The sequence below is a fragment of the Amphibalanus amphitrite genome, unplaced genomic scaffold (genome assembly GCF_019059575.1).
Source record: "Amphibalanus amphitrite isolate SeventyFive unplaced genomic scaffold, NRLGWU_Aamphi_draft 000040F_arrow, whole genome shotgun sequence".
Taxonomy (NCBI): Eukaryota; Metazoa; Arthropoda; class Thecostraca; order Balanomorpha; family Balanidae; genus Amphibalanus; species Amphibalanus amphitrite.
The window spans coordinates 601462-627156 of NW_024881536.1; the positions used below are offsets into that span (position 1 = coordinate 601462).

Consider the following 25695-nt stretch of genomic DNA (forward strand, 5'->3'; position numbering starts at 1 on the left):
ACATGGTAGATAGTAGGCAGTTAGGCACTCAAACTGATAATTTGCCGTAAAGCTTGGGTGGCTTGCGGGCCGTGTGCCACTGGCGTGCAATTGACGCTGATACATACCTACGCAGAGGAAAACAAATGCCAGTTCCAAGCCTAAAATCCATAAGAGACCTAAAATTATTACCTATCGTAACGCGTGGAAAAAGCAATAATTTTGCGTCATTGAAGCGACATCATTAGACGAAAGTCATTTATAACCTGTAGCGAACATTGTCCCTAGTCACTGACATATTCATTTTAAACTTTTTGGATTATTTAGGAATTGAATTGAACATCCATCGAAAACAGGCTTTTTAATTTCCGAGCCATTGCAGGGATTGCGTGGATAATGCACCTCCCGATTTTACCCACTCCAATGTCGATAACTCGCGCTCACGCCGGAAAGTCTCGACCTCGACGATACTTCGTTTCGCGAATGGTAATAGCGTTAAACGGGGCGCGAACTAAGTGGAGCATTGGCTCTGCGTTTCTGGGCAGCCGGCGGCCGGCCTAATGGCCTGCAGGACTCGTACGTCAGTCTCGCGGGAAATTCGCCCGCCCTGCGAGCCCCGTGACATGGAGATCGCATTATTTCTGGCCGCCCACGCGCCCACTCGCTGTGTGTAAGTACACTGTAAGTACACTAGCCGGAATTTGTGCGGGCTGCGCGGGGCAGTCGGGACGAGCGCGCCACCGAGCGCTCGATAATCGGCTAGTTTGGGGTGATCTTTGGGCGGTGATTAGTTTAGTTAACAATTCAAAGGTGAGAACAATGAAGTGAGGAACTAAATCGCGCGGGCTAATGTTTACGATGTCGATGCATTTAGGTGCTGCTGGTTCTTAGCATGGTCGGCCTCACCTGGATGCTGAGTTTGGGTTTGGAGATGACGAAATCGTCCTCCTCGCTCCAGGCCTGGCGCGTCTCCGTGACACTAGCCATGGCGTAGATCTTCACCATGCAGTAGTCGACCAGCTTGTCCATGTACTGCTCCGGCGTGATCTCGACCACCATCTTCTCGGCTGGAGAACAGAGAAAACAGAGATCAGAGGGGAGTCAACGAAGGAAAGGTCGTTAGTGTTTAGCGCGCTCTGCCTCCGCTATATAACACACTCATGAATATACCACCATCGTGTGTTGGGATGACAATTAGTGGTTAATTAACAACTTAGATGCGATATTCGACAACAGCCACCGATTCCAGCTCCGAAACCCGACTTTCCCTTCTTTGTGGCTCCGTTAGGATGACTTGGCGCACTAGTTCGCTCGTTCCCCTCAGTCACTTTTTGCAATGTCTCCGCTGCAGTTCACAGCGCGGTTGTCAGTTTCCACTGCAGATCCCATTAGTGGCGGTCTGGTTCGCACCGCACCCGAGCCGTCACCGGCCGCCTCAGAGGCAGTGTCTTGTCACGCCGCGGCAGTGACAGCCCTGCCTGGCGGCGGCGGCCGGTCAGGGGTCAGTGACCTCCCACGGCGCCACGGGGCGTCGAGCGTGACCCCTGACCCCCTTCCGACGACCCAGAGCCTCCGGCGGGGGCGGGCGGTGACTGAATAATAACATCGTAAAATTAACTTTTCAGGGCATTTTCTTATGCTCCAATGCGTCGCATGCCAATCAAAATTACGAGACTTAATAATCCTTGCAGCATTTAACTCATTGTTCATAATCTTTGCCACTATCAGTCTTCATAAGTGCTTCCCTTTAAAGGGACCCTCCCACCTTAACATTAGATTTGAGTTGAGATAGCCAAAATGGGGTTCCTGGCTCACAATTACCGGTTTCGGCACTCACAACATCGAGAAATGCCTTAAATCGGCAATATTGAATTTCAAAATTGCAGCATCTTGATTCAGAGGGGCTAATGCATATGAATACCCCTCTGAATGTGTGACGTCAGCGCAGATTTCTAACGATTTTTAAATGTTTGACTAAAACGTTTTGTAGCAAGCGGTGGTATATGCTGCTTTGCGCGCAACAAGTGCCGCACTTTCAGCTGCCAAACTATTGCTTCCAAGTAAAGTCGCTAGGAACAGCGGAGATCCCAAAAAGTAAACAAAAGTAAAAGTCTAATATCTTGAAAACCGGTGAATATTTTTCGGTGAAATTTGGTGGATATTCGTTTTCGCTCTTTCTGAACCGAGCGACATCACTTTCATGCCAATTCATAAACTTTTTTGAACGTGGGAACTGGGAGGGTCCCTTTAAAGAAAACCAAAATCTCATGCTAATTTTACCGCATATAAGCTGAAAGGCAAAAACACACCGTGAATGCGGGTTAGGTAATAGGTGTACTATGAGGGTATAATCGGGTTCCATGTCAAGATCAAAGAAATTGATCGGCATGTGCCATCTTGAATCTTGATGAAAATTAACTTCGATGTGCGGTACAAGTTTTTTCCTAGCTACATTTAACGTTAATTTTCTAACGTACCGAACAATATCTATCGTCCCTTTTTCAGTTCCCATCATTGGGCCTTTAATATGACTGTGGGAGGCCTTGTCTTTGTCTTTGTTTCTATTTAGGGCTTTTCGGCCGAATAGACCATTTCATGCCCATGGGAGGCCTGAGGATTCGAACGAAATCAATGTCGGACGTTACATATACATAGGTATTCGCAATTCTCGCGATCTACATAGTCGTATATGTATTATGGAAAAGTACATATAAGAAAAGTCGTATAGTAATATATTTGGAAAGAAACCACTTTCCGCCTTAGGCAAAAGTCTTCACCTTCTATATGCAAAGGCTTCGCCAACTAAACACACGTCTGCCTTCATCCTCTGTCCGTCCGTCTCTGTCGCTCTCCCTCTGGTCTGCCCCTCTCTTTCCCTCCTTGCACTGCACTCACTGTGTCCGGGCTGAAGCACAAACTCCTGCACTGGGTCGGTGACGATGTCCATGGCCTTGATGCCCGTGTAGTACATGCTGTTGGCGTGCAGCGATACCTTGATGGTACGCTCCTCCTCAGCGTTGTTCTGACGGAGAGAGACACAGGGACTGTCACTACTTACTGGGATATTGTAGCCTATATTGTAGCTCGAAGACAATACAGAAGAAAGCCGCCATTTCAGAGCCAGTGTGCTGACTGGAAATGACATATGAAGGTGGTATTCACTATTCATAGTGTTGCAGGGAAAAGAAACTACACGCTCAAAACACATTTTAGCTCGACATTTTGCCTGACATGTTACCCATAATAACTTAACTCCATAGCTCGTTAATTCTAGCCATAACGTCAGTAGTAACCGTCAACCACAGTAACCGGGTAACCGCAATAACCGCACCACTGCAATGACTCGGCTACCATGCAATGACCCCATCCCTGCTACCTGGGGCGCCTCAGCCTTCTTACCACGATGCTGACGTCGACGTGGAACGGCTGGCCGATCATGACCTGGTCGATGTCGGTCAGCTCGAAGGTCACGTCCTCCTGGCCGCTCTCCGGGTAGTCAAAGTACTTCTGCGCGCCGGCAGTGCCGCGCACCGCGTTGAACACGGCCAGCCGCTCGGCGGCGGTGCCCTCGGGATTCTGCAGCGCGGGGTCACGGGTCACGGGTCAGGGATAACAGGGTAACGAAGTTACGAATAAATAAATATAATAAAGAAAGCAAAAATCAAATAAAAAATGAAGGAATAATCGAGTACCTATAGACGTCTGATACAACGCAAAGGTAACTGACTGTAGCATTCAACGTCTAAATTGCATTATCATTCAACTGTAAAACGTCAAAACTAGCGAGGCCTAAGGAATACACCGTTCTAACTGCGGCTCCGCGGCCACAGTGCCGAAGTCAGACGCCTCACCTTGTACAAGTGCGTGATGTTCTCAATGTCCTGGTCGTCATCGTCGTGGGTGGGTCCGCTGCGTTTGGTCAGCACTGACCGACCGACACTACGGGACAGCGGATCGCGTCAGTACACGCACAAAGACAGCGGGCATTCACATAGCGCCTAAACAACAGGTTTCACAGCACTCGATTAGTGGCGGCCAGACAACAGCTGCATGCAATAGACACGCATCACTCGTGGTGACCTCTCTGACTCAGTGGTAAAGGTCTCGGCGCACTGGCACTGGAGGAGGTCCGCCCCATTCATAGTAATGCCCCCCCCCCCTCACTCTCACCTCACTCACTGGTAGCGGTGGCGTTTCATCTTGCTGAATCTCCGCTGTCGGGGTCCCCTAGGGTTACGTCTGCCCCACTCATTCACCATTAGTGTCCCTCTCGGCTCTCACTCACTGGTAGAGCCCCTCCCACACATTGGTAGTGCCCCTCTAACTCACTATTAGTGTCCCTCTCACTCACTGGTAGTGGTCGCGTTTCATCTTGCTGAATCCCCAGTCGCTGTCGGGGTCCTCCCTCCAGTGCACCAGGTCTGCGTTCACTTCAGAGAACAGGAACGTCGTGTCGAACCCGAAGCCGACCTCGCCCCGCCGGATGGCCTCCAGCGAGCACGGGCCGCACTGGAACTTATCTGGGACAGGGAAGAACCGGGAAGGTGAGGTACATGCAAACATACCTACTCACACAGACTGCACTGGGATCTGTGTCTGTGGGATCTGTTATCCGGGACAGTGAGAACCGGGGAAATAAGGTACAAACATGGAGCTCGCCAGTGTTGTTATTCAACATGCAAAACTGCATCTTACGGGACATCCGAAACGCCACTTGTCTGGGACCATCTTTCGATATATGTCAAGTCAGTTTGTGAATCTGACCCAACGTCAAGAAATGGGCTGCACGATCTAATCAAATAACATTTACGTACCAGATTAACTTATTAGTATAAATAAATCGGTTGCGCGTTTCAGAGAATAAACATGGGCTGGAAAGGTTTGACGGTTTATTTCTGGTAATACGTCAAGATCAGGGCATATAGTGAAGACCACGTCCCCGCTTCCAAATAAATCTCATGTGCGCAATGATCGACAAAAAAGAAGAAGAAGAAACACGTACAAACGGAAATAACTAGTATCCGCCCCGCCGTACGCATTTGGCGGCTCTGGTTTGAGGCACTTATCATATCCACCTTGGAGTCATGATGAAAGCCCTCATACACTGAAGGCAGGGGAGCCTTTTCCTGCTAATCTGTTAGCCCATAATTGCGGTGTCAGCCGCACTGCTCGCTTGGTCATGACATGTGCATGTGAAGGATGGGCGCAATTAGGGCGCTACTCGACCATTTTAAACCGGCTTTAATAAAACACATTGCAGCGAGTGGAAGCATTTGCCAAAACGAAATAAAGTCGCTGATGTATTGTGGAAAGTTCTAAGCAGAAATTGCGAGAGGCGAGATTAAACACATATCTTTTCAGCACCTCTCCTTCCCTCTCTCCATCTCCCTGCTCCACTCACTCTCGCCCTCCATCTCGCTCCCGCTCTCTCTTTCTCTCACTCTCTTTCTCTCCCTCTCTCTTTCTCTCTCTTTCTCGCCCTCCCTCTCTCTCCCTTCTCTATGCTCCACTCCCTCTCGCTCCTGCTTTCTCTCTCCTTTTCTCTCTCTCTCTCTCTCTCTCTCTCTCTCTCTCTCTCTCTCTCTCTCTCTCTCTCTCTCTCTCTCTCTCTCTCTCTCTCTCCTCTCTCTCTCTCTCTCTCTCTCTCTCTCTCTCTCTCTCTCCCTCTCCCCCTCTCTCTCTCCCTCTCTCTGCTCCACTCCTTCTCGCTTCCTTCCTCTCCCTCTCTCTCCCCTCTCCCCGCTGCAATCACTCTCCCGTCTCTCTGCTCTACTCCCTCTCGCTCATTTCCTCTTCCTCTCTCTCCCTCCCCGCTCCACTCACTCTCGCTCTCCTGCTGCGGCGTGGCGTCCACCGCCTGCCAGCCGCCGTAGCCCTGCGGCAGGTCCGGCCGAGACATCCACACGTCGTTCCACACGTGGAAGTTCCACAGCGAGTCGTTGGCGTCGCCGTTCGGACCGTGCTGTGGAGTGGGAGGGGGGCGGTCAGCGGTGGGGGGGGGGGTGGAGAGGGGTGGTGCGACGTTCCCGCCGCAGAGGATACGCCTGCTCAAGGCCATATAACCCGTCTGCTATTTGGCAGCGTGCCATGCCGTTATCGTCGGCGATACAGTCGTTTATCAAATAAGGAGTTTCATATGACTGGGTCATACAACTTACAAGAAAAATTTGTACAATGAACCATGAAAGCTTGCTGCTGCTCTTACTAAATTATCACTGTTATTAGGTGTTGCGTTTCCACTGTATAAGCTAATTACATCATTGAGCACATGAGGTTCTAAAAAGATGTATTCACAAAACAACAATAAATACCATAAAACATAGCGAGATCGAAGTAAAACATAGTTGCTATATCAAAATGCATATTGATTACCGGTGAGCGAAAATCCTACCCAAGATATTCGATTCTCCGTCAGCCGCCCTGACCTCGATCTCGGTGCCGAAGAGGTCGAAGAACTTGTCGACGGTGAGGGTGCCGTCGGTGTCGTGGGCCGAGACGAAGTTGGTGACGGGCCGACACGGGATGCCCAGAGCCCGGCACACTGTAACAGAGAGTCACGGACGGTGTCAGAGCCGACACGAAGTTGGTGACGGGCCGACACGGGATGCCCAGAGCTCGGCACACTGTAACGGAGAGACACGGACGGTGTCAGAGCCGACACGAAGTTGGTGACGGGCCGACACGGGATGCCCAGAGCTCGGCACACTGTAACGGAGAGACACGGACGGTGTCAGAGCCGACACGAAGTTGGTGACGGGCCGACACGGGATGCCCAGAGCTCGGCACACTGTAACGGAGAGACACGGACGGTGTCAGAGCCGACACGAAGCTGGTGACGGGCCGACACGGGATACCCAGAGCCCGGCACACTGGAACAGAGAGACACGGACGGTGTCAGAGCTGAGAGGGAAGGAGTATCCACACGGGATACCCAGAGGTCGGCACACTGTAACAGAGAGACACGGAAGGCGTCCGAGTGAGGGCGGAGGGCAGGAGGGGAGCATCCACACAGGATGCTAAGAGCCCGGCACACTGTAACATGGAGACACGGACGGTGTCAGAGCTGAGAGGGGAGGGAGGGAGGGGAGGAGTATCCACACGGAATGCCCACAGCTCGGCACACTGGAACAGAGAGACACGGACGGTGTCAGGGAGAGGGGAGGAGAGGAGCATCCACACGGAATGCCCACAGCTCGGCACAGTGGAGAGGGGCGGTGTCAGAGCTGAGAGGGGAGGGAGGGAGGGGAGGAGCATCCACACGGAATGCCCAGATCTCGGCACACATGAACAGAGAGACATGGACGGTACGGTGTCAGAGTGAGGGTGGAGGGCAGGAGGGGAGCATCCACACGGGATGCCCAGAGCCCGACACACTGGAACAGAGAGACACGGACGGTGTCAGAGCTGAGAGGGGAGGGGCATCCACACGGGATGCCCACAGCTCGGCACACTGTAACAGAGAGACACGGACGGTGTCAGGGAGAGGAGAGGAGAGGAGTATCCACACGGAATACCCACAGCTCGGCACACTGGACAGGGACGAGTGTCAGTCGTCAGAGAGGAGCCTCAAGGGTTACTGAGAGAGCCTATCCAGCATTACTGTGGGAACGACCCGCTGGTCGGCTCAGAGGCGCTGTTTGTACATACAGCGGTCAGCGCCACAGATGGGGTACTCTGGCGGCCATCACTGGATGACCTCTTTGGGCGCTAGACGGTGGGTGACACTTTGAGTGGCGCAGATGTCTAATAAACCATTTTATGGATCATTTTTTCATAACTACATACGAAAATGTTTGTCCAGAAAGTCTTTTATATCAATTTTAAATGAGAAAAAATCGGTGATCGGCAGGTAAATCATTGGTGAAATATTGAAATCGATTATTAATGATATGTCTCTTCATTTCTCCCAAAGAAACATTCGGAATGTTACACGGGGCAATATCACAACGTCTTACATACCGCACATATCTCGGCATCAATAGAATAGCGATTATATATACCTGTCGTCACACGGTACCTACATACAATATGGTTGGTAATTGCACTGTCAGCAATACCTTTCCAAATCGTCGATCCCCGCCGCCTTTGTCCTCACCTGTAGTCAGCAGTCCGGCAAACACCCAGCACTGGCCGTATTTGACAGTGGCGCCTCCGCTGCGCAGAAACTGCTCCAGGATGCGCACACTGCCCGTCCAGGTCCAGGGCGAGACTCCTCCCTCGTACTGGCCGTTCCAGCGGGCCTCCAGCACGCCGCCGCCCTCATTTTCCGAGTGCAGCTGCGGACGCACAGAGGTCAGGTCACATTAGGTCACAGGGGACCAGGGGTCAGGCCAGGTTAGGTTACAGCAGGTCATAGGGGTTAGATCACATCGGGTCACACGGGCCAGGTCATATCAGGGCACAGAGGTCTGGTCACATCAGGTCATATTGGGTCAGGGCACATTAGGCCACATGGGTTAAGCTATCATATCATATGGGATAGGTGACTTCAGGTTGCAGGGGTCAGGTCATAAAATGACAGGGTCAGATGACATTAGTTAAGGGTGCCAGATCACGAGTTATCGTAGGGTCTTATAAGAGGTCCGGCTCACATGGTTCGGGTTGCACTAGGTTGGGAATATCGGGTCTAGGTAAGCTAAGGCCAGATAGTCAGGTGTCGTGATGAGGAATTAGCATTGTCAGATTAATCAGACAGATCGGCTCCAGTCAGATGGTGCGCTGTGAAGTCCGGCTGGGGTCGAAAATGTGATGTGAAATGAATGAGTCAATGTCATGATACCGGCTGCTTGATTGATTGATTGATTGTTGAATTTTGGGCATTTCGGCCATTCTGACCATTTCATGCCCGATACCGGCTTCAGTTTGTGACCAGTGTTAGTTATAGATGGTCGAACCAGGCATCGAGTATGACTTCAATTTGAACAGGTCTAGGCCGGTGATCGAATTTATTCGTGACAGGCGAACTGTGCAGTTAAATCTATCTACGGCATTTACATTAGGCTTCTTAGCGATGCATGAAACGTCAATGAATCGTGAGGGACAAATGGACATGTATAGCAAAATCATGGAGTTATGTGTTGAAATTGGATTTAAAGCCCTGTCAGGAGACCAGTGCAGTAGATCATTTTGATTTGGTCTTTGTGGATTTCATTTTTTTTTTGTAGGTACCTACCTACGTTTCAAGCCATTCGACGCAGCCCCGATCCACTTAGGAGATTCAAAGATGTAGGCATGCCCACTTAGAAGTTTCCAAAGTGGAAACTTCTAAGGCCAGCAAAAGTTCACTTTGGGTGTTGGTTAAGTCTGAATTGTAAAAAAGAACAATACCTAATGCTACAATGCCAACGTGCATACCTAATTGCAATCCGTAAAAATTTCGGCAGTGAATAGCATTCAATGACCTCAATTTATGCTGTTCGCTAAATGTTGGGAGGACTTTTTAATATTTGCGTCTTCTAATAAGTAAAAAACATGCTTACAAATGACTCCAGCGACAAAGCTCGTTTAGCAGAGGTCCACAGTCAGCAGGAGCCTCGTACCGCAGCGGCGCTGCACACGTAGCGCCGCGCGGCGGTGAGCTGTGTAACTAGAGTTTACTCACGGCGCCGGTGATGGCGCGCACCACCTTGACGGGGCTGCCGCGCTCAGCGTGCGACAGGCCGGACATCTCCAGAATCAGCTGCACGGCCGGCAGCACGGCGTTGTCGTGCTGGCCAAACACCCAGTGGCGGCCCTTGTAGCGGTTGTGCGCGCCCACGAATATCTTCCCGTTGTCGTTGGTGACGTACTCATCTCGCTCTGCCTCGTTCTCCATGTAGCACGGGTCCTCTGTCCGGGAGGGCGGGGCAGGTCAGCGGGGGCAGAGCAAGGGGGAGGGGGCACTGGTCGAACGCAATGATGCAATAATAATGCTCAAATAAAAAAGTTCCCGTATTTCACACTGATGCTCACCCCTGTCACCTGATTTCTATATGGTAAACGGTAACAGATGAATTGCACTCTCCCATGGAAGCCGGCCATCCACCTTCTGATGGCTCAACACTCAACGGCTCAGACAAGCCAGCCGCTCCGTAGCCGTTTCCTGAACGCTGCAGTGTGTTTGTGCATCCCGCTCACGTCTCGAGCTGCTCACGGGCCGTTTATGAGTCACGTGACCTCACGCCTCTTCCCGAACTCGAGTGACGTCACACCACGCCCGATTCTCGGAGTGTCAGAGGTCAAATATGAAACACGTTTCCTCGATCGCAGTGCGTTTTAACGACGCTCGATACCAGCAAGACCGGCATAGTTATTAGGTATGCTATGAAACTGGAAAACAGTAATTTGTGCTGATGGGAACAGACGAAATGGTCATGGGAATCGCGTGCAAAGTGAAACGCCCTACAAGACAATTGCTCATAATGGCATGCTTCACAAAGCTACGTGATCGATAATCACACGCCGATGCTGAATATGAATGTATATCAATGCCGCCTGCGGTGAAGCTCTCCGCAGTACTTTCGCTTGCACAACTTTCAGAGTCGCAGCTACATCAGTCTCTGACGAGTGACGGGGGACGAGCTCACGGCATCCAGCCCCTCAGTGAACCGTGAGTAAGTGCGGAACTGTGCCGGTGACCTGATACGGGGTCACCGGCAAGGGGTCAAACCGAGCGTGCACTGGGCGGCAGTGAACTGAGTGAGCAGCGATAAAATACGAACGGCGGAACGGTACGTGAGCCGCTCGCACTGTCAACAAAGTACGAACAGGGGTGGAGAGACGGCCCGAAAGGACCGCACTGACCTTTCAACAGAATACGACCAGGAATAGACGAATGGCCCGGAGGGGGGACATATCTAACCTGTCAACAAAACACGACCAGGAATAGACGGACGGCCCGGGAGGAACCGAACTGACCTTTCAACAAGACACGACCAGGAAAGGACAGACGAGCCGGAAGGACCGAATTCTGACCCGTCAACAGAACAAACTGGTGCTGGAACTCAGCATAAACTGGCAAAGTTGAAAGTAGTGACGGGCCTTCAACTTTGGGACAATGTTCGATAAATAAGTGTGCTATCAACACCTCCATAAAAACACCCGACATACTGGGATACGCGGAGGCCACCATCGTGTTAGGGATCGGTGGTGTTACGCTGCATGTTGCTGCGCCCACGAATTGGCTCGTTAAACGGGAACGTGGTAATATTGTGTGATTTATAATTGTGTTGTTTTTGTCCGTGACCTTCCACCAGGCGGAATACGAGTACACTCAAACAAGGTGTGTTTAACGTGTTTTGTAAAGGCGCAACAGCATGCTGTAACAGCAAATGCTCAAATGAGCTCGCACCCCACAGTCGACCTCGGCTCGGCCAGGGTTCGGGCACGGCTGGACTTATGGCATCCCAGGTCACAAGCAAAAAACGATCTAAAATGGTAGACTCACCTACCGCAGCCTAGCCAACTCACAAGACGTGCGAATGCCGGAAAGGTTGGAACTTGGACCTAAAAATGAAAGCTAAATTATCATGTATTGTTTTTGGTTGACGCATACGACTGACACCACTTGTGATTACTGATAACTGCCATTCCTTTCGACCCCGAGCTATTCATAATAGAATTCAAGGAAGACACATTATCCAGCCTTTCCAAGTAACAAAGGAAACATTTTATTTACCGGTTATTACCTCACGTAGGTTCATTAATGGTATGCAAGACGGTTACCTTTTAATGAGTTTCATTGCATATGGCTGTTTTATTCTTCTTTAACTGAAGAAAACTCAGCTTTTAGCAATGTCGACTGACAAATAAGCACTACACAGAACACACCCCTCGGTGTCATTCAGTATCATACATTTCCGCGCCGGGAGGCCATCCAACTCCCACGGGGCTCGATGTCCGAAATAGACTAACAGGCGGTGCAGCGCTGCACGAATTACACTGACGGAGCCGACAGCCCCGCGGGACGAAAGGGATACAGACGAAGACATGCCACCATCGTCCTAACGGTTCTGCGGTCCCCAGACTGTAGCATGCAACCTTTCCCTTTGCATAGGTACTTTGAGAATACGCCCATAGTTGGCAGAAAGATATTACGCCCGGTTTGTTAAAACTCATAAACTCAATATAACATAAACTCAATACCTATACCTACTCTGATTTGTCGTTCTAGGAAACGTTGCGATACAAACACTGTCACTGTGTTAATTTTGTGTTCGCTTTAAGAGACTAGCAGCCAGCAGGCCTACATTATAGGTAGTCTCGTGGGGTTAAGCAATTAGAACTATATATCAGATAGATACAGATACAGATAATATATTCATGACAAATCCATGGTGCATGGTTTTTCATTGGCACACGTCAAACATTTACAACACAAGTAAAAGACCAGGCATAAAAAGCAGCACTCAACCACTCGACCTGAGCTAACCATGCGCCTCACACTGTTCTTTCAATAGATGCTTTTTGAGCTGGCGCCGAAAGTTTCGCACGGTGACGTCAAACGGCAGAGAGTCGTACTCACGCACTGCGCTATAACAGAGCCGCCGGCGACCGGCTTCCGTGCGGATTCTCGGCAGCGCGTGGTCGGCAGCTCTGCGCGTCTCGTATCGCATTACCCATCGTGCGAGGGAATGGAAGGGAGTTTGAAAAGCCCCGAGTTAATCGCAGAAGTTTCCAAATTCAAATACATGAATATGAATGTGCCGGCGTGTTATCAGGAGACCTTTAGGTAGATAAATATTAAAATGCTGATTGCTACCACGACAACTTGCTAATTTGTTATGATGGATAGCTTGCGCAGGTTTGAAACGTTTCACATTTACTACACATCATTACTTTTTTCAAAACACAATTGTTTACTATTTTATGCGTTTCGATAGTTGAAAGGAGCTTAACTCATGGCTAACACAAGGTAACTTTATGATGGATGATTCGTACCTTCATACGTTAGCCATTAACGAATCGTCTTCATATACATCCACGTCAACATTACGCAATCGTAATGCGTAATTATGGATCTCACTGTCTCCAAATGCAATATAAAGGGTGAGAGAGATCACTGGCAGGCCCCTGACATCTAGCAATGCACGGGACGTAACTTAAATGGGTGGTCTCCTAGGCTTCTGAAGGCCCGATAGACATAAACAGGGATACGAATTAAAATGATTAATTGCGTACTAGATGACTGGCATCATACCTAAACAACATTAAATAATACGACAGCAACATGCTGCAGCAACTAGATGACTGAAAGCATAGATAACATGAACTACCTGGATTGGACACTCGTTTTTGGCGCCAAAAATAAGAGGCCACTTTGGCCTCTTATTTTTAAAGACGGCCTGTAACACTTTTGAGAGGCTGATATCTCAGCAACCACTGGGCCGATTAGACTGCGGTCTTTTTTGTTCGGTAGCCCCATCCCTTCTGCCCCATAATTGACTTCTCATGATGCGTCTAGGTGACTGCCGTAGCACGTGCCACGTGAAAAGTCAGGGGTGTTCACTGTTCAGGGTATTTTGCATAAGTAGCGCTTTTGCGAGGCTTATATCTCAGCAACCACTTGACCGATGTACATGCGGTAATTTTTGTAGGGTAGCTTCATTCATTTTACCAAGTATTGGACTGTTCCCGATGCATGTGGGTGACCCCTTATGCACGTGCCACGTGCAATACGAAGAAGTGTCAGTTTTGTAACAATTGCAATATCTCGGTAACTACTCGGCCGATTGCGCTGAAACTTGGCATACAAATACGCACCCACCGGCAATGTATATCCATGTGCCAGAAATGGGGTGCTGCTGCACGTGCGCACGTGCAGGGCAGGGGTCGTTTCCAGATCTCGAGAACGGCTGGACCGATGGCGCTCAAATTTGGTACACGGCTAGGGACCAGTTAGAAGGGTGCCGTGCACAAGTCAGTTGGGACCCATATTGCACGTGCGCACGTGCAGGGTGCCGCTTCCAGATCTCGAGAACGGCTGGACCGATGGCGCTCAAATTTGGTACACGGTTAGGGACCAGTTAGAAGGGTGCCGTGCACAAGTCAGTTGGGACCCATATTGCACGTGCGCACGTGCAGGGTGCCGCTTCCAGATCTCGAGAACGGCTGGACCGATGGCGCTCAAATTTGGTACACGGTTAGGGACCAGTTAGAAGGGTGCCGTGCACAAGTCAGTTGGGACCCATATTGCACGTGCGCACGTGCAGGGTGCCGCTTCCAGATCTCGAGAACGGCTGGACCGATGGCGCTCAAATTTGGTACACGGTTAGGGACCAGTTAGAAGGGTGCCGTGCACAAGGCAGTTGGGACCCATATTGCACGTGCGCACGTGCAGGGTGCCGCTTCCAGATCTCGAGAACGGCTGGACCGATGGCGCTCAAATTTGGTACACGGTTAGGGACCAGTTAGTAGGGTGCCGTGCACAAGGCAGTTGGGACCCATATTGCACGTGCGCACGTGCAAGGTGTCGCTTCCACATCTCAAGAACGGCTGGGCCGATTGCACTCATATTTGGCACATCGCTATAGACCGGTTAGTAGGGTGCCGTGCACCGAGAAAGTTGTGGCTCTGCGCGTGCTCACGCGCGCACGTGCACACCCCTCCGTCATATCTCGGGAACGGACTGACCGACTGCAATGAAATTTGGTGTGTGGCTGGATGCTGACCGTGTATGAGTTTTTCTCAGTCGACGAAGGTGAGGTAATGCACGTTCGCACGTGCACATCCCATAGTTCCAGCTAAAAATGGGACACGCCGCCTTCAATAAAAAGCTGGTGTGCGATTGAAGGATAACAAAGTGTCGTGACTGTGTGCCTCAGAAGGGTGTGAATATGCACGTGCCACGTGCACACCTCATAATAACGGCTTAATAACGAGCAGGCCCGATATTGATCGAAGTTGGCTTACGATTAGGGGATAAACCCCCTGAGGTTTTTTCGAAGTGCACGCTAAACGGCTTGTCGTAGCGGGCTGAAATTTTCAATACCCTCTGGGGCAACCTTTGCGCATCTTTTGCCGAAAAAAATTGATCAACCGAAATTGATCAAAAATTGGGAGCAACTACTGGGCCAGTGTACGTCAGTTCATGGAGGGCGAAACGGTCATCCGCGTCAGCAGTCTTATCTGGTGGTCTGGAGTAAAGGTCTCCGAACTACCGACCAGAATGGCACTTTCGCAGAAGACCAGAGCCCAAGGTGACTCAGCAGCCGTACTCAAGCTGAGAGAAGCTGTCGAAGAATCAGAAGACGCTGAACAAGACCAGCCGTCTGATTCAGAAAAGGCAGCACTGGGGCATATCGCCGGATACCTGGCTCGGTCAGCAACAAAAAACGGGCAGTGCAAGGAGTGCTCCGACGTTCTGGTCTCAAGAGAGCATGGCAGCATACCCATTCAAGTGAACAATGAGGACCAGGAGGACAGCATCGTCCAGTCTTTCACGAAGATATTGGATCGAGGGCGACTCATCGTGCCGTCCTCGCTCGCCATAGAAACCACGATGCTTATCCTTAGAATCTGGAAAGAACTCGTGCGAAAAGAGGCATCAAAAAGACTTCTTTTTGAATGCTTTAGTCCCAGAGAGGCATTTGTCGACGTGGTAAAAGCAGTCACGACACGAAGCTCCATCGTCAGAGATACAAGCTGCCCCAAGGGGCATGGATTCGCCCAAAGCTTGGAACGTATGTCAAGGGCCTTGTTTAACCTGTTTGCAGGCAACATGGTGAGGGACATCAACAGCGCGATCCATGCCAAACGTGGAAACTGTGCAGCGAAGAAAGCAACAGACGATAAGAGGCGTAAGCTATCCGGCATCAAGAAGAGCTAGAGCCTAGAGGTACTAGCGCACACACGAAGAGGCGTGTGCGATCTCGCACATGTTGTCGAGAACTCAACTGAACTGTGGTAGTGCTTTCGTGCCTCGCCCTTTACCTATCCGGGCTAACTCTGCAGATAGCCTACGGACTCCCATGGACTGTGGAAACTGTCATACGGCGCCGTCCCAGTCTGGCCGACCGGGCGTACCGTAGTCCCACATGCGTGAGCGTGAGGAGTGTGGTGACCCACAATTGTGTTAAGTGCTCTTATCTTATGCCGTTGTTTTTTATACATAGGCTTAGTTTGTACAAGACGCTGGCGAAGAGGTTGGCATCGTGGGACTCTCCTCGGTTGGATGGGCATTCTTACTTTTCCTCGGGTTTGGGGTGGTCATCTAAAAAACTCTTGCCTGTTTTGGTCAAGCAGGCCAAAACGACTTTTATTTATGTGTTGTGCACCGTGCTCATACTGCGATGAAATGTGCTTTTCAAAACATGTATGTGGAAACCAGTTATATTTGGTGATTTTCGAAGAAATATAAATAAGGTGTGCATGTGCGCACGTGCATTACTTTACCTTCGTCGACTGAGAAAAATTCATACACGGTCAGCATCATGGTCACACAACAAAAGCAACAAACAGCCACACACCAAATTTCATTGCAATCGGTCAGTCCGTTCCCGAGATATGACGGAGGGGTGTGCACGTGCGCGCGTGAGCACGCGCAGAGCCACAACTTTCTCGGTGCACGGCACCCTACTAACCGGTCTATAGCGATGTGCCAAATATGAGTGCAATCGGTCCAGCCGTTCTCGAGATCTGGAAGCGGCACCCTGCACGTGCGCACGTGCAATATGGGTCCCAACTGCCTTGTGCACGGCACCGTTCTAACTGGTCCCTAACCGTGTACCAAATTTGAGCGCCATCGGTCAAGCCGTTCTCGAGATCTGGAAGCGGCACCCTGCACGTGCGCACGTGCAATATGGGTCCCAACTGACTTGTGCACGGCACCCTTCTAACTGGTCCCTAACCGTGTACCAAATTTGAGCGCCATCGGTCCAGCCGTTCTCGAGATCTGGAAGCGGCACCCTGCACGTGCGCACGTGCAATATGGGTCCCAACTGACTTGTGCACGGCACCCTTCTAACTGGTCCCTAGCCGTGTACCAAATTTGAGCGCCATCGGTCCAGCCGTTCTCGAGATCTGGAAACGACCCCTGCCCTGCACGTGCGCACGTGCAGCAGCACCCCATTTCTGGCACATGGATATACATTGCCGGTGGGTGCGTATTTGTATGCCAAGTTTCAGCGCAATCGGCCGAGTAGTTACCGAGATATTGCAATTGTTACAAAACTGACACTTCTTCGTATTGCACGTGGCACGTGCATAAGGGGTCACCCACATGCATCGGGAACAGTCCAATACTTGGTAAAATGAATGAAGCTACCCTACAAAAATTACCGCATGTACATCGGTCAAGTGGTTGCTGAGATATAAGCCTCGCAAAAGCGCTACTTATGCAAAATACCCTGAACAGTGAACACCCCTGACTTTTCACGTGGCACGTGCTACGGCAGTCACCTAGACGCATCATGAGAAGTCAATTATGGGGCAGAAGGGATGGGGCTACCGAACAAAAAAGACCGCAGGCTAATCGGCCCAGTGGTTGCTGATATATCAGCCTCTCAAAAGTGTTACAGGCCGTCTTTAAAAATAAGAGGCCAAAGTGGCCTCTTATTTTTGGCGCCAAAAACGAGTGTCCAATCCAGGTAGTTCATGTTATCTATGCTGAAAGACATTAATGGCCCTCGCAGATGGTTAGTTAGTACAAAATCCAGCGTTTATGAGACCGCATCTGTCGTTACAGTTCTCAGACCAGCGACTTCAAAGAAGCAGCATAAAACAAAGGCAAACAGCTGACAACATGCGTTGGCTCCAGTGACGCAACTAAAACAAACTGGCACGAGATTTACAGTAATTGCGTGCGCATCTGTGCCACATATAGAGGCGCTGGTCCCGGCAGATGTCGGCGCCCGGCGGCTGTTGGGCTGAAGCCAGGCGCAGGCCCTGCTCCGCTGACCCGGCGTGTCGTCAACACAGCATCGCAGCTCTCAGACAGTGAACCGACAGCACCCTATACCTATATACCAGCCAGCGACCAGCTGGGGGACACGGCATAGACCCTTACCGTACCTCGTACCTCGACCCTCGTACCTCGGTCGGATACGAGGTATCCAAACCGCAGTTATGTGTCACACTCGCGGAGCTGCCGAGCACATTTTCGAACAGAGATAATAACCAATCATTGTGCGACAGCTTACCGAAACGCATCCTGCCGCCTGGTCGCTGCACAGACCGGGGTGAGTCCCATCAACGACCGGTACTTGGCTAAACAGTATTCGCAAACCATTTCCGGTCTAGATATGCAAGACACACTGGCTTATGTTTATCGAAACGTAGCCCTTCCCTCCATTGGCTGACTATAATTCTCAAGTTTGTTTCTGTCGCAGATTCATCTAATAAATTATCATGTTTTAAATACAGTGAACGCAATACATGGCAAACTGTGCATGACAATAAGTATAAGCAAATAAACATAGATATTTGCGCTTCCTGATGCAAAGTTATGTAGCTCACTGGACGACCGTCAATTAGCAGCTCATTATATTCAAATAGACGTGATATGCGGATCAAGGCACATGACATATGCAAATAGCTTCAGGGAAACGACAAATAATTACACAAACTCGGTATTTATGAGCACCTACCTCAAACCACGCCGGCCACTACGTAGAAGGGAGCCACGCGAGGCCGGGAATGGTGAACGCTGATGTCATGTACTTGACGGTAAACCATGGGACACGTCAGAATTCCGTACAAGCTGATTATCTGCTCTGAATGGGCAGCAGTGCATAGCGGATGAGGGCGAGATAAACTTCAAGGGAGGACGGCCGAGTTGCTGCGTTTATCTGCCACAGCAAACGGCCGCAATCACGACGGCAATCTGAGATGTGATATGGTGTCTGGATATGATCTGTCCGACAGGCAGCATTAGCCGGCCTAAATGAAGCGCTCCAATGGGTTCAACCGTGCACTAGGCGTCCTTCATAAGGTCAGTGATAATACGAGTGCCTTCCTCATTAGGGCAGGGTGTGACTTACGTGTAGTCTGTGCCATCGCAATCATACACTGTGACACCCAGCAAATGTTGTCCCGACTAAATAAACGCGTATTACTATGTAGTACAGATACATTTGGAATAGCGACCTGCTGACCATGGGCACCTCTTTCTTGGCCATTTTCTGCATTGCATATTGTGCAGCCGTATCGTTCAACAGAGAACATAAAACTATTTCAACCCCCGGTGTTTCGACGTATTTGAGAAAAAATGAATGTTGAATAGTTTTGAATTGTACCAAATCCCGTGAGCGCACATTCACGGCATTTGGTAAGATTGGGTCCTGTAGACGTTCTCGCGGCAATGCCACTCACCGTCACACCAGGATGTATACGTTCTCGCTCCCAACTCACATTCACATCAGCGGGGCTGGAGAAGATGTCGACGCTCACTCGGATGTACAGCTCACCTTCACACGGATTTGGGAGAGGATGTAATGTAGACGTTCTCGCTCCTTGCCCTATAACACCAGGGGTTGAAGAGGATGTAGACGTTCTCCCGGCACACACTCGTAACTCACCTTCACACCAGGGGTTGAAGAGGATGTAGACGTTCTCCCGACCCACACTCGTAACTCACCTTCACACCAGGGGTTGAAGAGGATGTAGACGTTCTCGCTCCTTACTTACCCTCACACCCGGGGTTGAAGAGGATGTAGACGTTCTCGCTCCCTACTTACCCTCACACCAGGGGTTGAAGAGGATGTAGACGTTCTCCCGGCACCGGAACTCGGCGCGCCGCCGGCCGTGGGAGCCGTCGGCCACAGTCTGGATGCTGGCGCTCCAGTCTCCCACCAGACAGTCGTACGGGATCTGGATCTGTCGGCCAGAACAACACAGACAGTAGTACGGGATCTCGCTCTGTCGGCCGGAAACAGCGCATACAGACAGTCGAACGGGATCTGTATTTGTCGGCTGAGAGAGATTCCCCGTCGTACGGGATCTGTGACATACAGATATACGGGACCAGGATCTGTCGGCCGAGAATGACACACGTACAGGATCTGGATCTGTCGAGTGAGGATGTTACAGGCAGTCGTACGGGATCGGTATCTGTTGAACAAGCAGTTCAGTTCAGTTCAGCTTACTTTATCATTTCCTTCACACACAAGAAGAGTGGGTAGGTAGTTCAAGACCTACATAATTCAGCGATATAGTTCACTGACCTGCAGCACCAGTGTGTCGCCCTCCACTCCGTGGATGCGGACGTCCCAGTGCTGCTTCTCCTTGGTAAACTCCCGCTTATTGGCCACCAGGTAGACCTTGGTGCCCAGCGTCACCGCCGCCCGGGGTCCTGCGGCACCAGCAAACGAACGTCAGACGTCACCGCCGCCCGCAGTCCTGTGCTGCACACGGGAGCGACAGACCATAGGGGGACGCTATCATTGGGGTGTGCTGCCGGATTGCTAAGTTTCAGATGCATTCCAATCGTCATTTGTCGTGAGCTTCGCGCTGAGCGGCTGGCTGTTGTTTATATCGGACATCAGATGAGATACCAGAAATTGTTGTTTCCATTTCGCTGTTTAGAATAAAACATGGATTTATTGTGTTTTCAAGCAACATTATTAAATGTAATCAAAATAATCTGATAAGCTACAGGTATATCAGACGGAAATAGGAACTTTGGCTCGCAGTCCCAGCATTCGAGGCCTTTTGATTACCAGCCATGTGACTGTTTTACGGGCGATAAATGTCTTCATTGCACGGTGCAGGTGGTGACGATGACTTCAGAGGACGTCATCCATTCGATCAATCACCGTCAGTGCATCACAGTGCAAAGAGTGGACCACCCTCAACGAGCACAACTGATTTGGTTACGGGGACGAACTTAGTCAGACGTAGCCCGTGCGACATTAGCCTTCCAAGTTGCAACACCCTCTGTTGCTGACCGGAAAACGGCCAGCCACCCTCGTCTGACACAGCGGACAGTGACATATGAGTGTCGCGGTGTCAGCACAGCAGTGGGTCGACTAACGTAGCATCGGTCAATAAACCCGTCGGTGATCGTATGCGCTCTAATGACGTGCGCGCCGCTATTACTTTACTGCCTTACAACTTACTCTACCTTCCACTCATTAGATGATTAGAGGGAGAGAGGAGAGAGAGCTAAATGGAGAGAGAGAGGGAGAGAGAGAGAGGAGAGAGAGAGAGAGAGAGAGAGAGAGAGAGAGAGAGAGAGAGAGAGAGAGAGAGAGAGAGAGAGAGAGAGAGAGAGAGAGAGAGAGAGAGAGAGAGAGAGAGAGAGAGCACAGCGCCGTCCGTGCAGCCTCGACTCACCGTAAGTGAAGACCACGTAGAGTTTCTCGCTGGCCGGGTTGATCTGTCGGTCCAGCTGGACGGCCAGGTAGAAGGGCTGACCGCGGCGTAGCACCGGGTCGGCACGGTACCGGTCGCCCACCAGCTCGTACTTGAGCGTGTGGTGCACGCGCGCGTTCTGGGGCGCGTAGAACTCGACACGCTTCACGTGCGGCAGCTCCGAGACTGCGGGACAGGGCAGGGCAGATCAGGTCAGGTCAGATCACTATTATTATAACCAGATTCTTTGCGCATCCCATCGGACAATTCGTCCATCTGTAAATTTCCGAAGTTCCGAGGGGGGACGGCCAGTGTCTTGTTTAGTCCACTCAAACAGCATTACCTACTAATTCAGCTGACAAATGGTCAGAAGGTTGTGACAGGACCTGGATGATTGTCCCGATGCAATTTGGTGGCCCGCTCAAGAGTCAGGTGGCCGATTTTCGCTGACGGGTGGAAACTGAGAGGACAGAAACCTGTCGCTCATGGGAAAGCAGTTAGGTACCATGTTCACGGTGTGTTTTGTATTCTGTGGCTTATTACATCTCTTGTATACGTTTTAGGTAAATTACGAATGTTACGAAGCTAAATGTAGAACAGCAAGAATCTTCAGCTAATAATAAATAACAAAATATCAGGTGATCGGGATTGTAATTGATATCATTTAGCCTGTTGCTGCAACTTTTTTGTTACCAAAGCCATGTTTGGTTGATAAAATGTCACGTAAAAGGCCAGCATTCTACGACTCCCTTGGCTTCACGTCCCCTTGTTTACATACGGACAATACTGAAATGTAGTGAATGCTTACTAGGAAGATATCCAAGGTCGCCTATGTCCCAAGGAATCATAGTTATGGAAGCCACAGACAGAACACTATCTTTACGGCGCATCAGCTATAAACTTTATTTTAGTAGAAGGTATAGTCGAACTTGACGACTACAATGTCATCGAGTCTGTCTCGCGCATTACAATGCCTTTGGTGCTTGGTGTACTAACATACATACTGGTGTTTGAGGTAGCATTGTTTAGTGTTTACCAATTATGTAGGCCTATCGTGTTGCGATTCAGATACACCGTCCGCCCCGCCATCCTCGTATCAATCATAGGACAGGACGAGAAGGGGCCGCCGCTGGACGGACCTCAGAGACATCGACGGGACGAGATGGCCGGTGGGCTGGCGGAACTCCATCCAGCTCAGGACGGGACGGGACCACTGCTGATGGGTCCCCCGTCACATGTAACGGGACGGGACCACTGCTGATGGGTCCCCAGTCACATCCAACGGGGTGGGACGGCTGCTGGTGGATCCCCAGTCACATCTAACGGGACGGGACCACTGCTGATGGGTCCCCGTCACATCTAACGGGACGGGACCACTGCTGATGGATCCCCGTCACATCTAACGGGGTGGGACGACTGCTGGTGGATCCCCAGTCACATCTAACGGGACGGGACCACTGCTGATGGGTCCCCGTCACATCTAACGGGACGGGACCACTGCTGATGGGTCCCTGTCACATCTAACGGGATGGGACGGCTGCTGATGGGTCCCTGTCACATCTAACGGGACGGGACCACTGCTGATGGATCCCCAGTCACATCTAACGGGACGGGACCACTGCTGATGGATCCCCAGTCACATCCAACGGGGTGGGACGGCTGCTGGTGGATCCCCAGTCACATCTAACGGGACGGGACCACTGCTGATGGGTCCCCGTCACATCTAACGGGACGGGACCACTGCTGATGGATCCCCGTCACATCTAACGGGGTGGGACGACTGCTGGTGGATCCCCAGTCACATCTAACGGGACGGGACCACTGCTGATGGGTCCCCGTCACATCTAACGGGACGGGACCACTGCTGATGGGTCCCCGTCACATCTAACGGGGTGGGACGGCTGCTGATGGGTCCCCGTCACATCTAACGGGGTGGGACGGCTGCTGATGGGTCCCCGTCACATCTAACGGGATGGGACGGCTTCTGGTGGGACCCAGCCACCTCCCGCCGCTGGCGCCGGGCGAGGGTCTCGATATCTCGTGCACAGGGCTGCGGCCTTGAGCGGTCCGGCAGATACCTGCGGCTCCCGGATGTAATGTATTGTAATTGGGGACTGAGTGCCCCAGTGCTGTCTGCAGAAGCAGCGGCGACTCCAGGTGGGCAAGGAAGGGGTGTCCAACGCACCCCGATGGTGACAGAAGCGACACAGGCGACTTCAATGGGCCAAGTCTAACGCCCAATGTCTAGAATCTATAGGGATGCTGCGTGTCATGCACAATAACACAAAATAGTAGGCATTTATATCATCTCCGCTCCTAAGAAAAGGCGAATGATAAAAACGAAGATCTGTCGAAGGGTGGGCCCACTGGAACAGTACAGCTCGTACAGTGTGACACGTCACTGTGTTTACCTCTCGGCAGACAATACAGCAGTCCGTGCTGTAAGTACTAGCACCTATGCACTTATTGCACACCTTTGGTCACGTTCAGCCGATGACCATGGCCGTGACGACTACCCGATCCCGCCGTCTCATGTGTACAAACAACACCTCTCTGGCGCGGCTACCACAGTAGCTGGGAGTCACATTCGAGCCGGCAGCTCGGATTTCTGCAGCCCGTGCCGTCAGCCGGAGCTCGCGTGTCACCGCCGCCCACTTTTTACCGAGCGCGGCAGTCGTCAACCCGCGGAGACACCAGGCGAGCGGGGAGTTATGGGACGGCGCTGCCCAAATCGGACGGCGCCACGGTGTAGTTGACGGTGCTGAGTACGCACACGGGAGAGACGGGGGCGGGGACGGCCTTAGCGGGCCCACAGGCGCCCGCAGAGCGAACAGGTGGTGGATCGACGAGCCGCCAAGGCCGGTCGGCCGCAGCCGGGACTCACGTGACATTGTTTGGGTTCGATTCGGCTGTGATAGGAATTATGAATGAGGCAAACAGATAATTCTGGCAAGTGAATTTATTTGGACATGGGATGCTAGATGAAGAGGAAAATCAGAAAGCAGCGAAGGTGATAGCGCTGTTTGTAGTAATGGGAGCAAAATCCCAAATTTGAGATATGTGCCTCACGAGCACGCATGGTGCGATAAGTAAAACATGAAACACAAAAAAAAACACTTTTCATCGAGCTAAACATCCCCCCACCTACATCTCCACCTATCCAGACATAATTAACGACAGCACTAACTATTTAAAAGTACTGGCCCGCACGCCGCGCGGCCGCCGTCGATGGCTGGGCGGCGCCGCGGGTCGGACGGGTCGCGCGGGCGGCGGCGTGGGTCGCACCTGGGTCGCTCGGCGCTTCCCTCCCACGCACTCACACTTGTCCTTGCTGGGGGCGAGCGGCGCCGCTGCCTGGTATCGCCGGTACCGGTACATGACGAGGTACCGGGTACGGCGCGGAGGGGCTCAGTAGCAGTATCAGCGGACCCCCAGATCAGTGCCAGACTGAGAGTATCAAGCACTCGCACCTCACCACGGCACTGGCTCACTTCTCACTTTAACTCACATCTCACGTTCACAGCCTTATCCCCTGAGACCAGCAGCTGAAGAAGTCACACCCCTCACACGCCCCGGGTGCTGTCCCTTTGTCACTCTCTCACTCCCTCACACCTCACTCGTCTCCCGTCACTCGTCACCCGTCTCTCGCCACCCGTCTCGGCGTCCCGGCGTGGCGTGCACACCGGTGCCCCCTCCACCCACAACTGTCCAGCCTGCGCCCTCCGCCACTGGCCTCCCCATTGTCCAGTCCCGCAGGCCGCCGCATGGCCGCAGCGCCCCGCCGAAGGTCCCGAAACTGGTTTCCTACGGTGCCCGGCGCACGAGCCGCTCGTGGACCATTGGACGCGCGTGCACCCATCACCTGCATAAGGTCAGCGGCCTGACAGGCGGGCCATCGCGAAAACGGTACGCCCATACCGGGCGAAAATGACCCCACGGAGCGCCCATACCAGGAAGATATAATCAAACGGAGCGTCCATACTGGGTAGAAGTGGATCGGGTGTCCACGGGGTAGAAAATATAGGACGGGAGATAAATGGAATGAAAAGAGATAGGAATCATAGGCAGGATATTTGTTGCAGTGCTTGCAGCAGTAGATCTGCACACGATCTACTGCAATACTTCGACTAAAATTGAGTGTCAATGTGAATGAAAAACAATATGTCATTTCGTATTGCACTGGCAAAAATATTGCCTTTAGATATAAAGTAGAGGCTATATTAGTTGGTGAAGATAGCTGCAGATAATTGCAGAAAAGTAGCAGCCATACCACTCGAGATGCTTTGTTGAGCTGATAGATGCAGAGAGCTACTGACTTGGTTGACAAAAAAACAGAGTGCATACAGAAGCCACTGATTAGTGCGTGATAACATCTTATGACCATCCATAATTACAGTACCAGTGGTTCACATGTTTCGGAAGTGGAAGGCGTCGTGGATTTTATCCACT

General features: G+C 51.4%; 1 protein-coding gene across 2 annotated transcripts in view; it reads right to left on the reverse strand.

Annotated features, from left to right (window-relative positions):
* LOC122374705 (hemocyte protein-glutamine gamma-glutamyltransferase-like) overlaps window positions 1-25695 on the reverse strand; it is a 70848-nt gene that overhangs the window by 13597 nt on the left and 31556 nt on the right. The window contains exons 1-13 of one of the 2 annotated variants that reach the window (XM_043353635.1): window positions 24567-24992; window positions 21229-21432; window positions 20118-20245; window positions 19632-19770; window positions 9581-9807; window positions 8075-8255; window positions 6405-6520; window positions 5803-5941; window positions 4331-4499; window positions 3831-3918; window positions 3379-3555; window positions 2875-3001; window positions 886-1046 (exon numbers count right to left, since the gene is read on the reverse strand). In XM_043353635.1, coding sequence (XP_043209570.1) covers window positions 886-1046; window positions 2875-3001; window positions 3379-3555; window positions 3831-3918; window positions 4331-4499; window positions 5803-5941; window positions 6405-6520; window positions 8075-8255; window positions 9581-9807; window positions 19632-19770; window positions 20118-20245; window positions 21229-21432; window positions 24567-24624 — 1914 coding nt within the window. In that variant the 5' untranslated portion in view covers window positions 24625-24992. Of the gene's footprint in view, window positions 1-885; window positions 1047-2874; window positions 3002-3378; window positions 3556-3830; window positions 3919-4330; window positions 4500-5802; window positions 5942-6404; window positions 6521-8074; window positions 8256-9580; window positions 9808-19631; window positions 19771-20117; window positions 20246-21228; window positions 21433-24566; window positions 24993-25695 lie in introns of those variants that run through there. The other variant, XM_043353627.1, reaches the window with a different exon arrangement.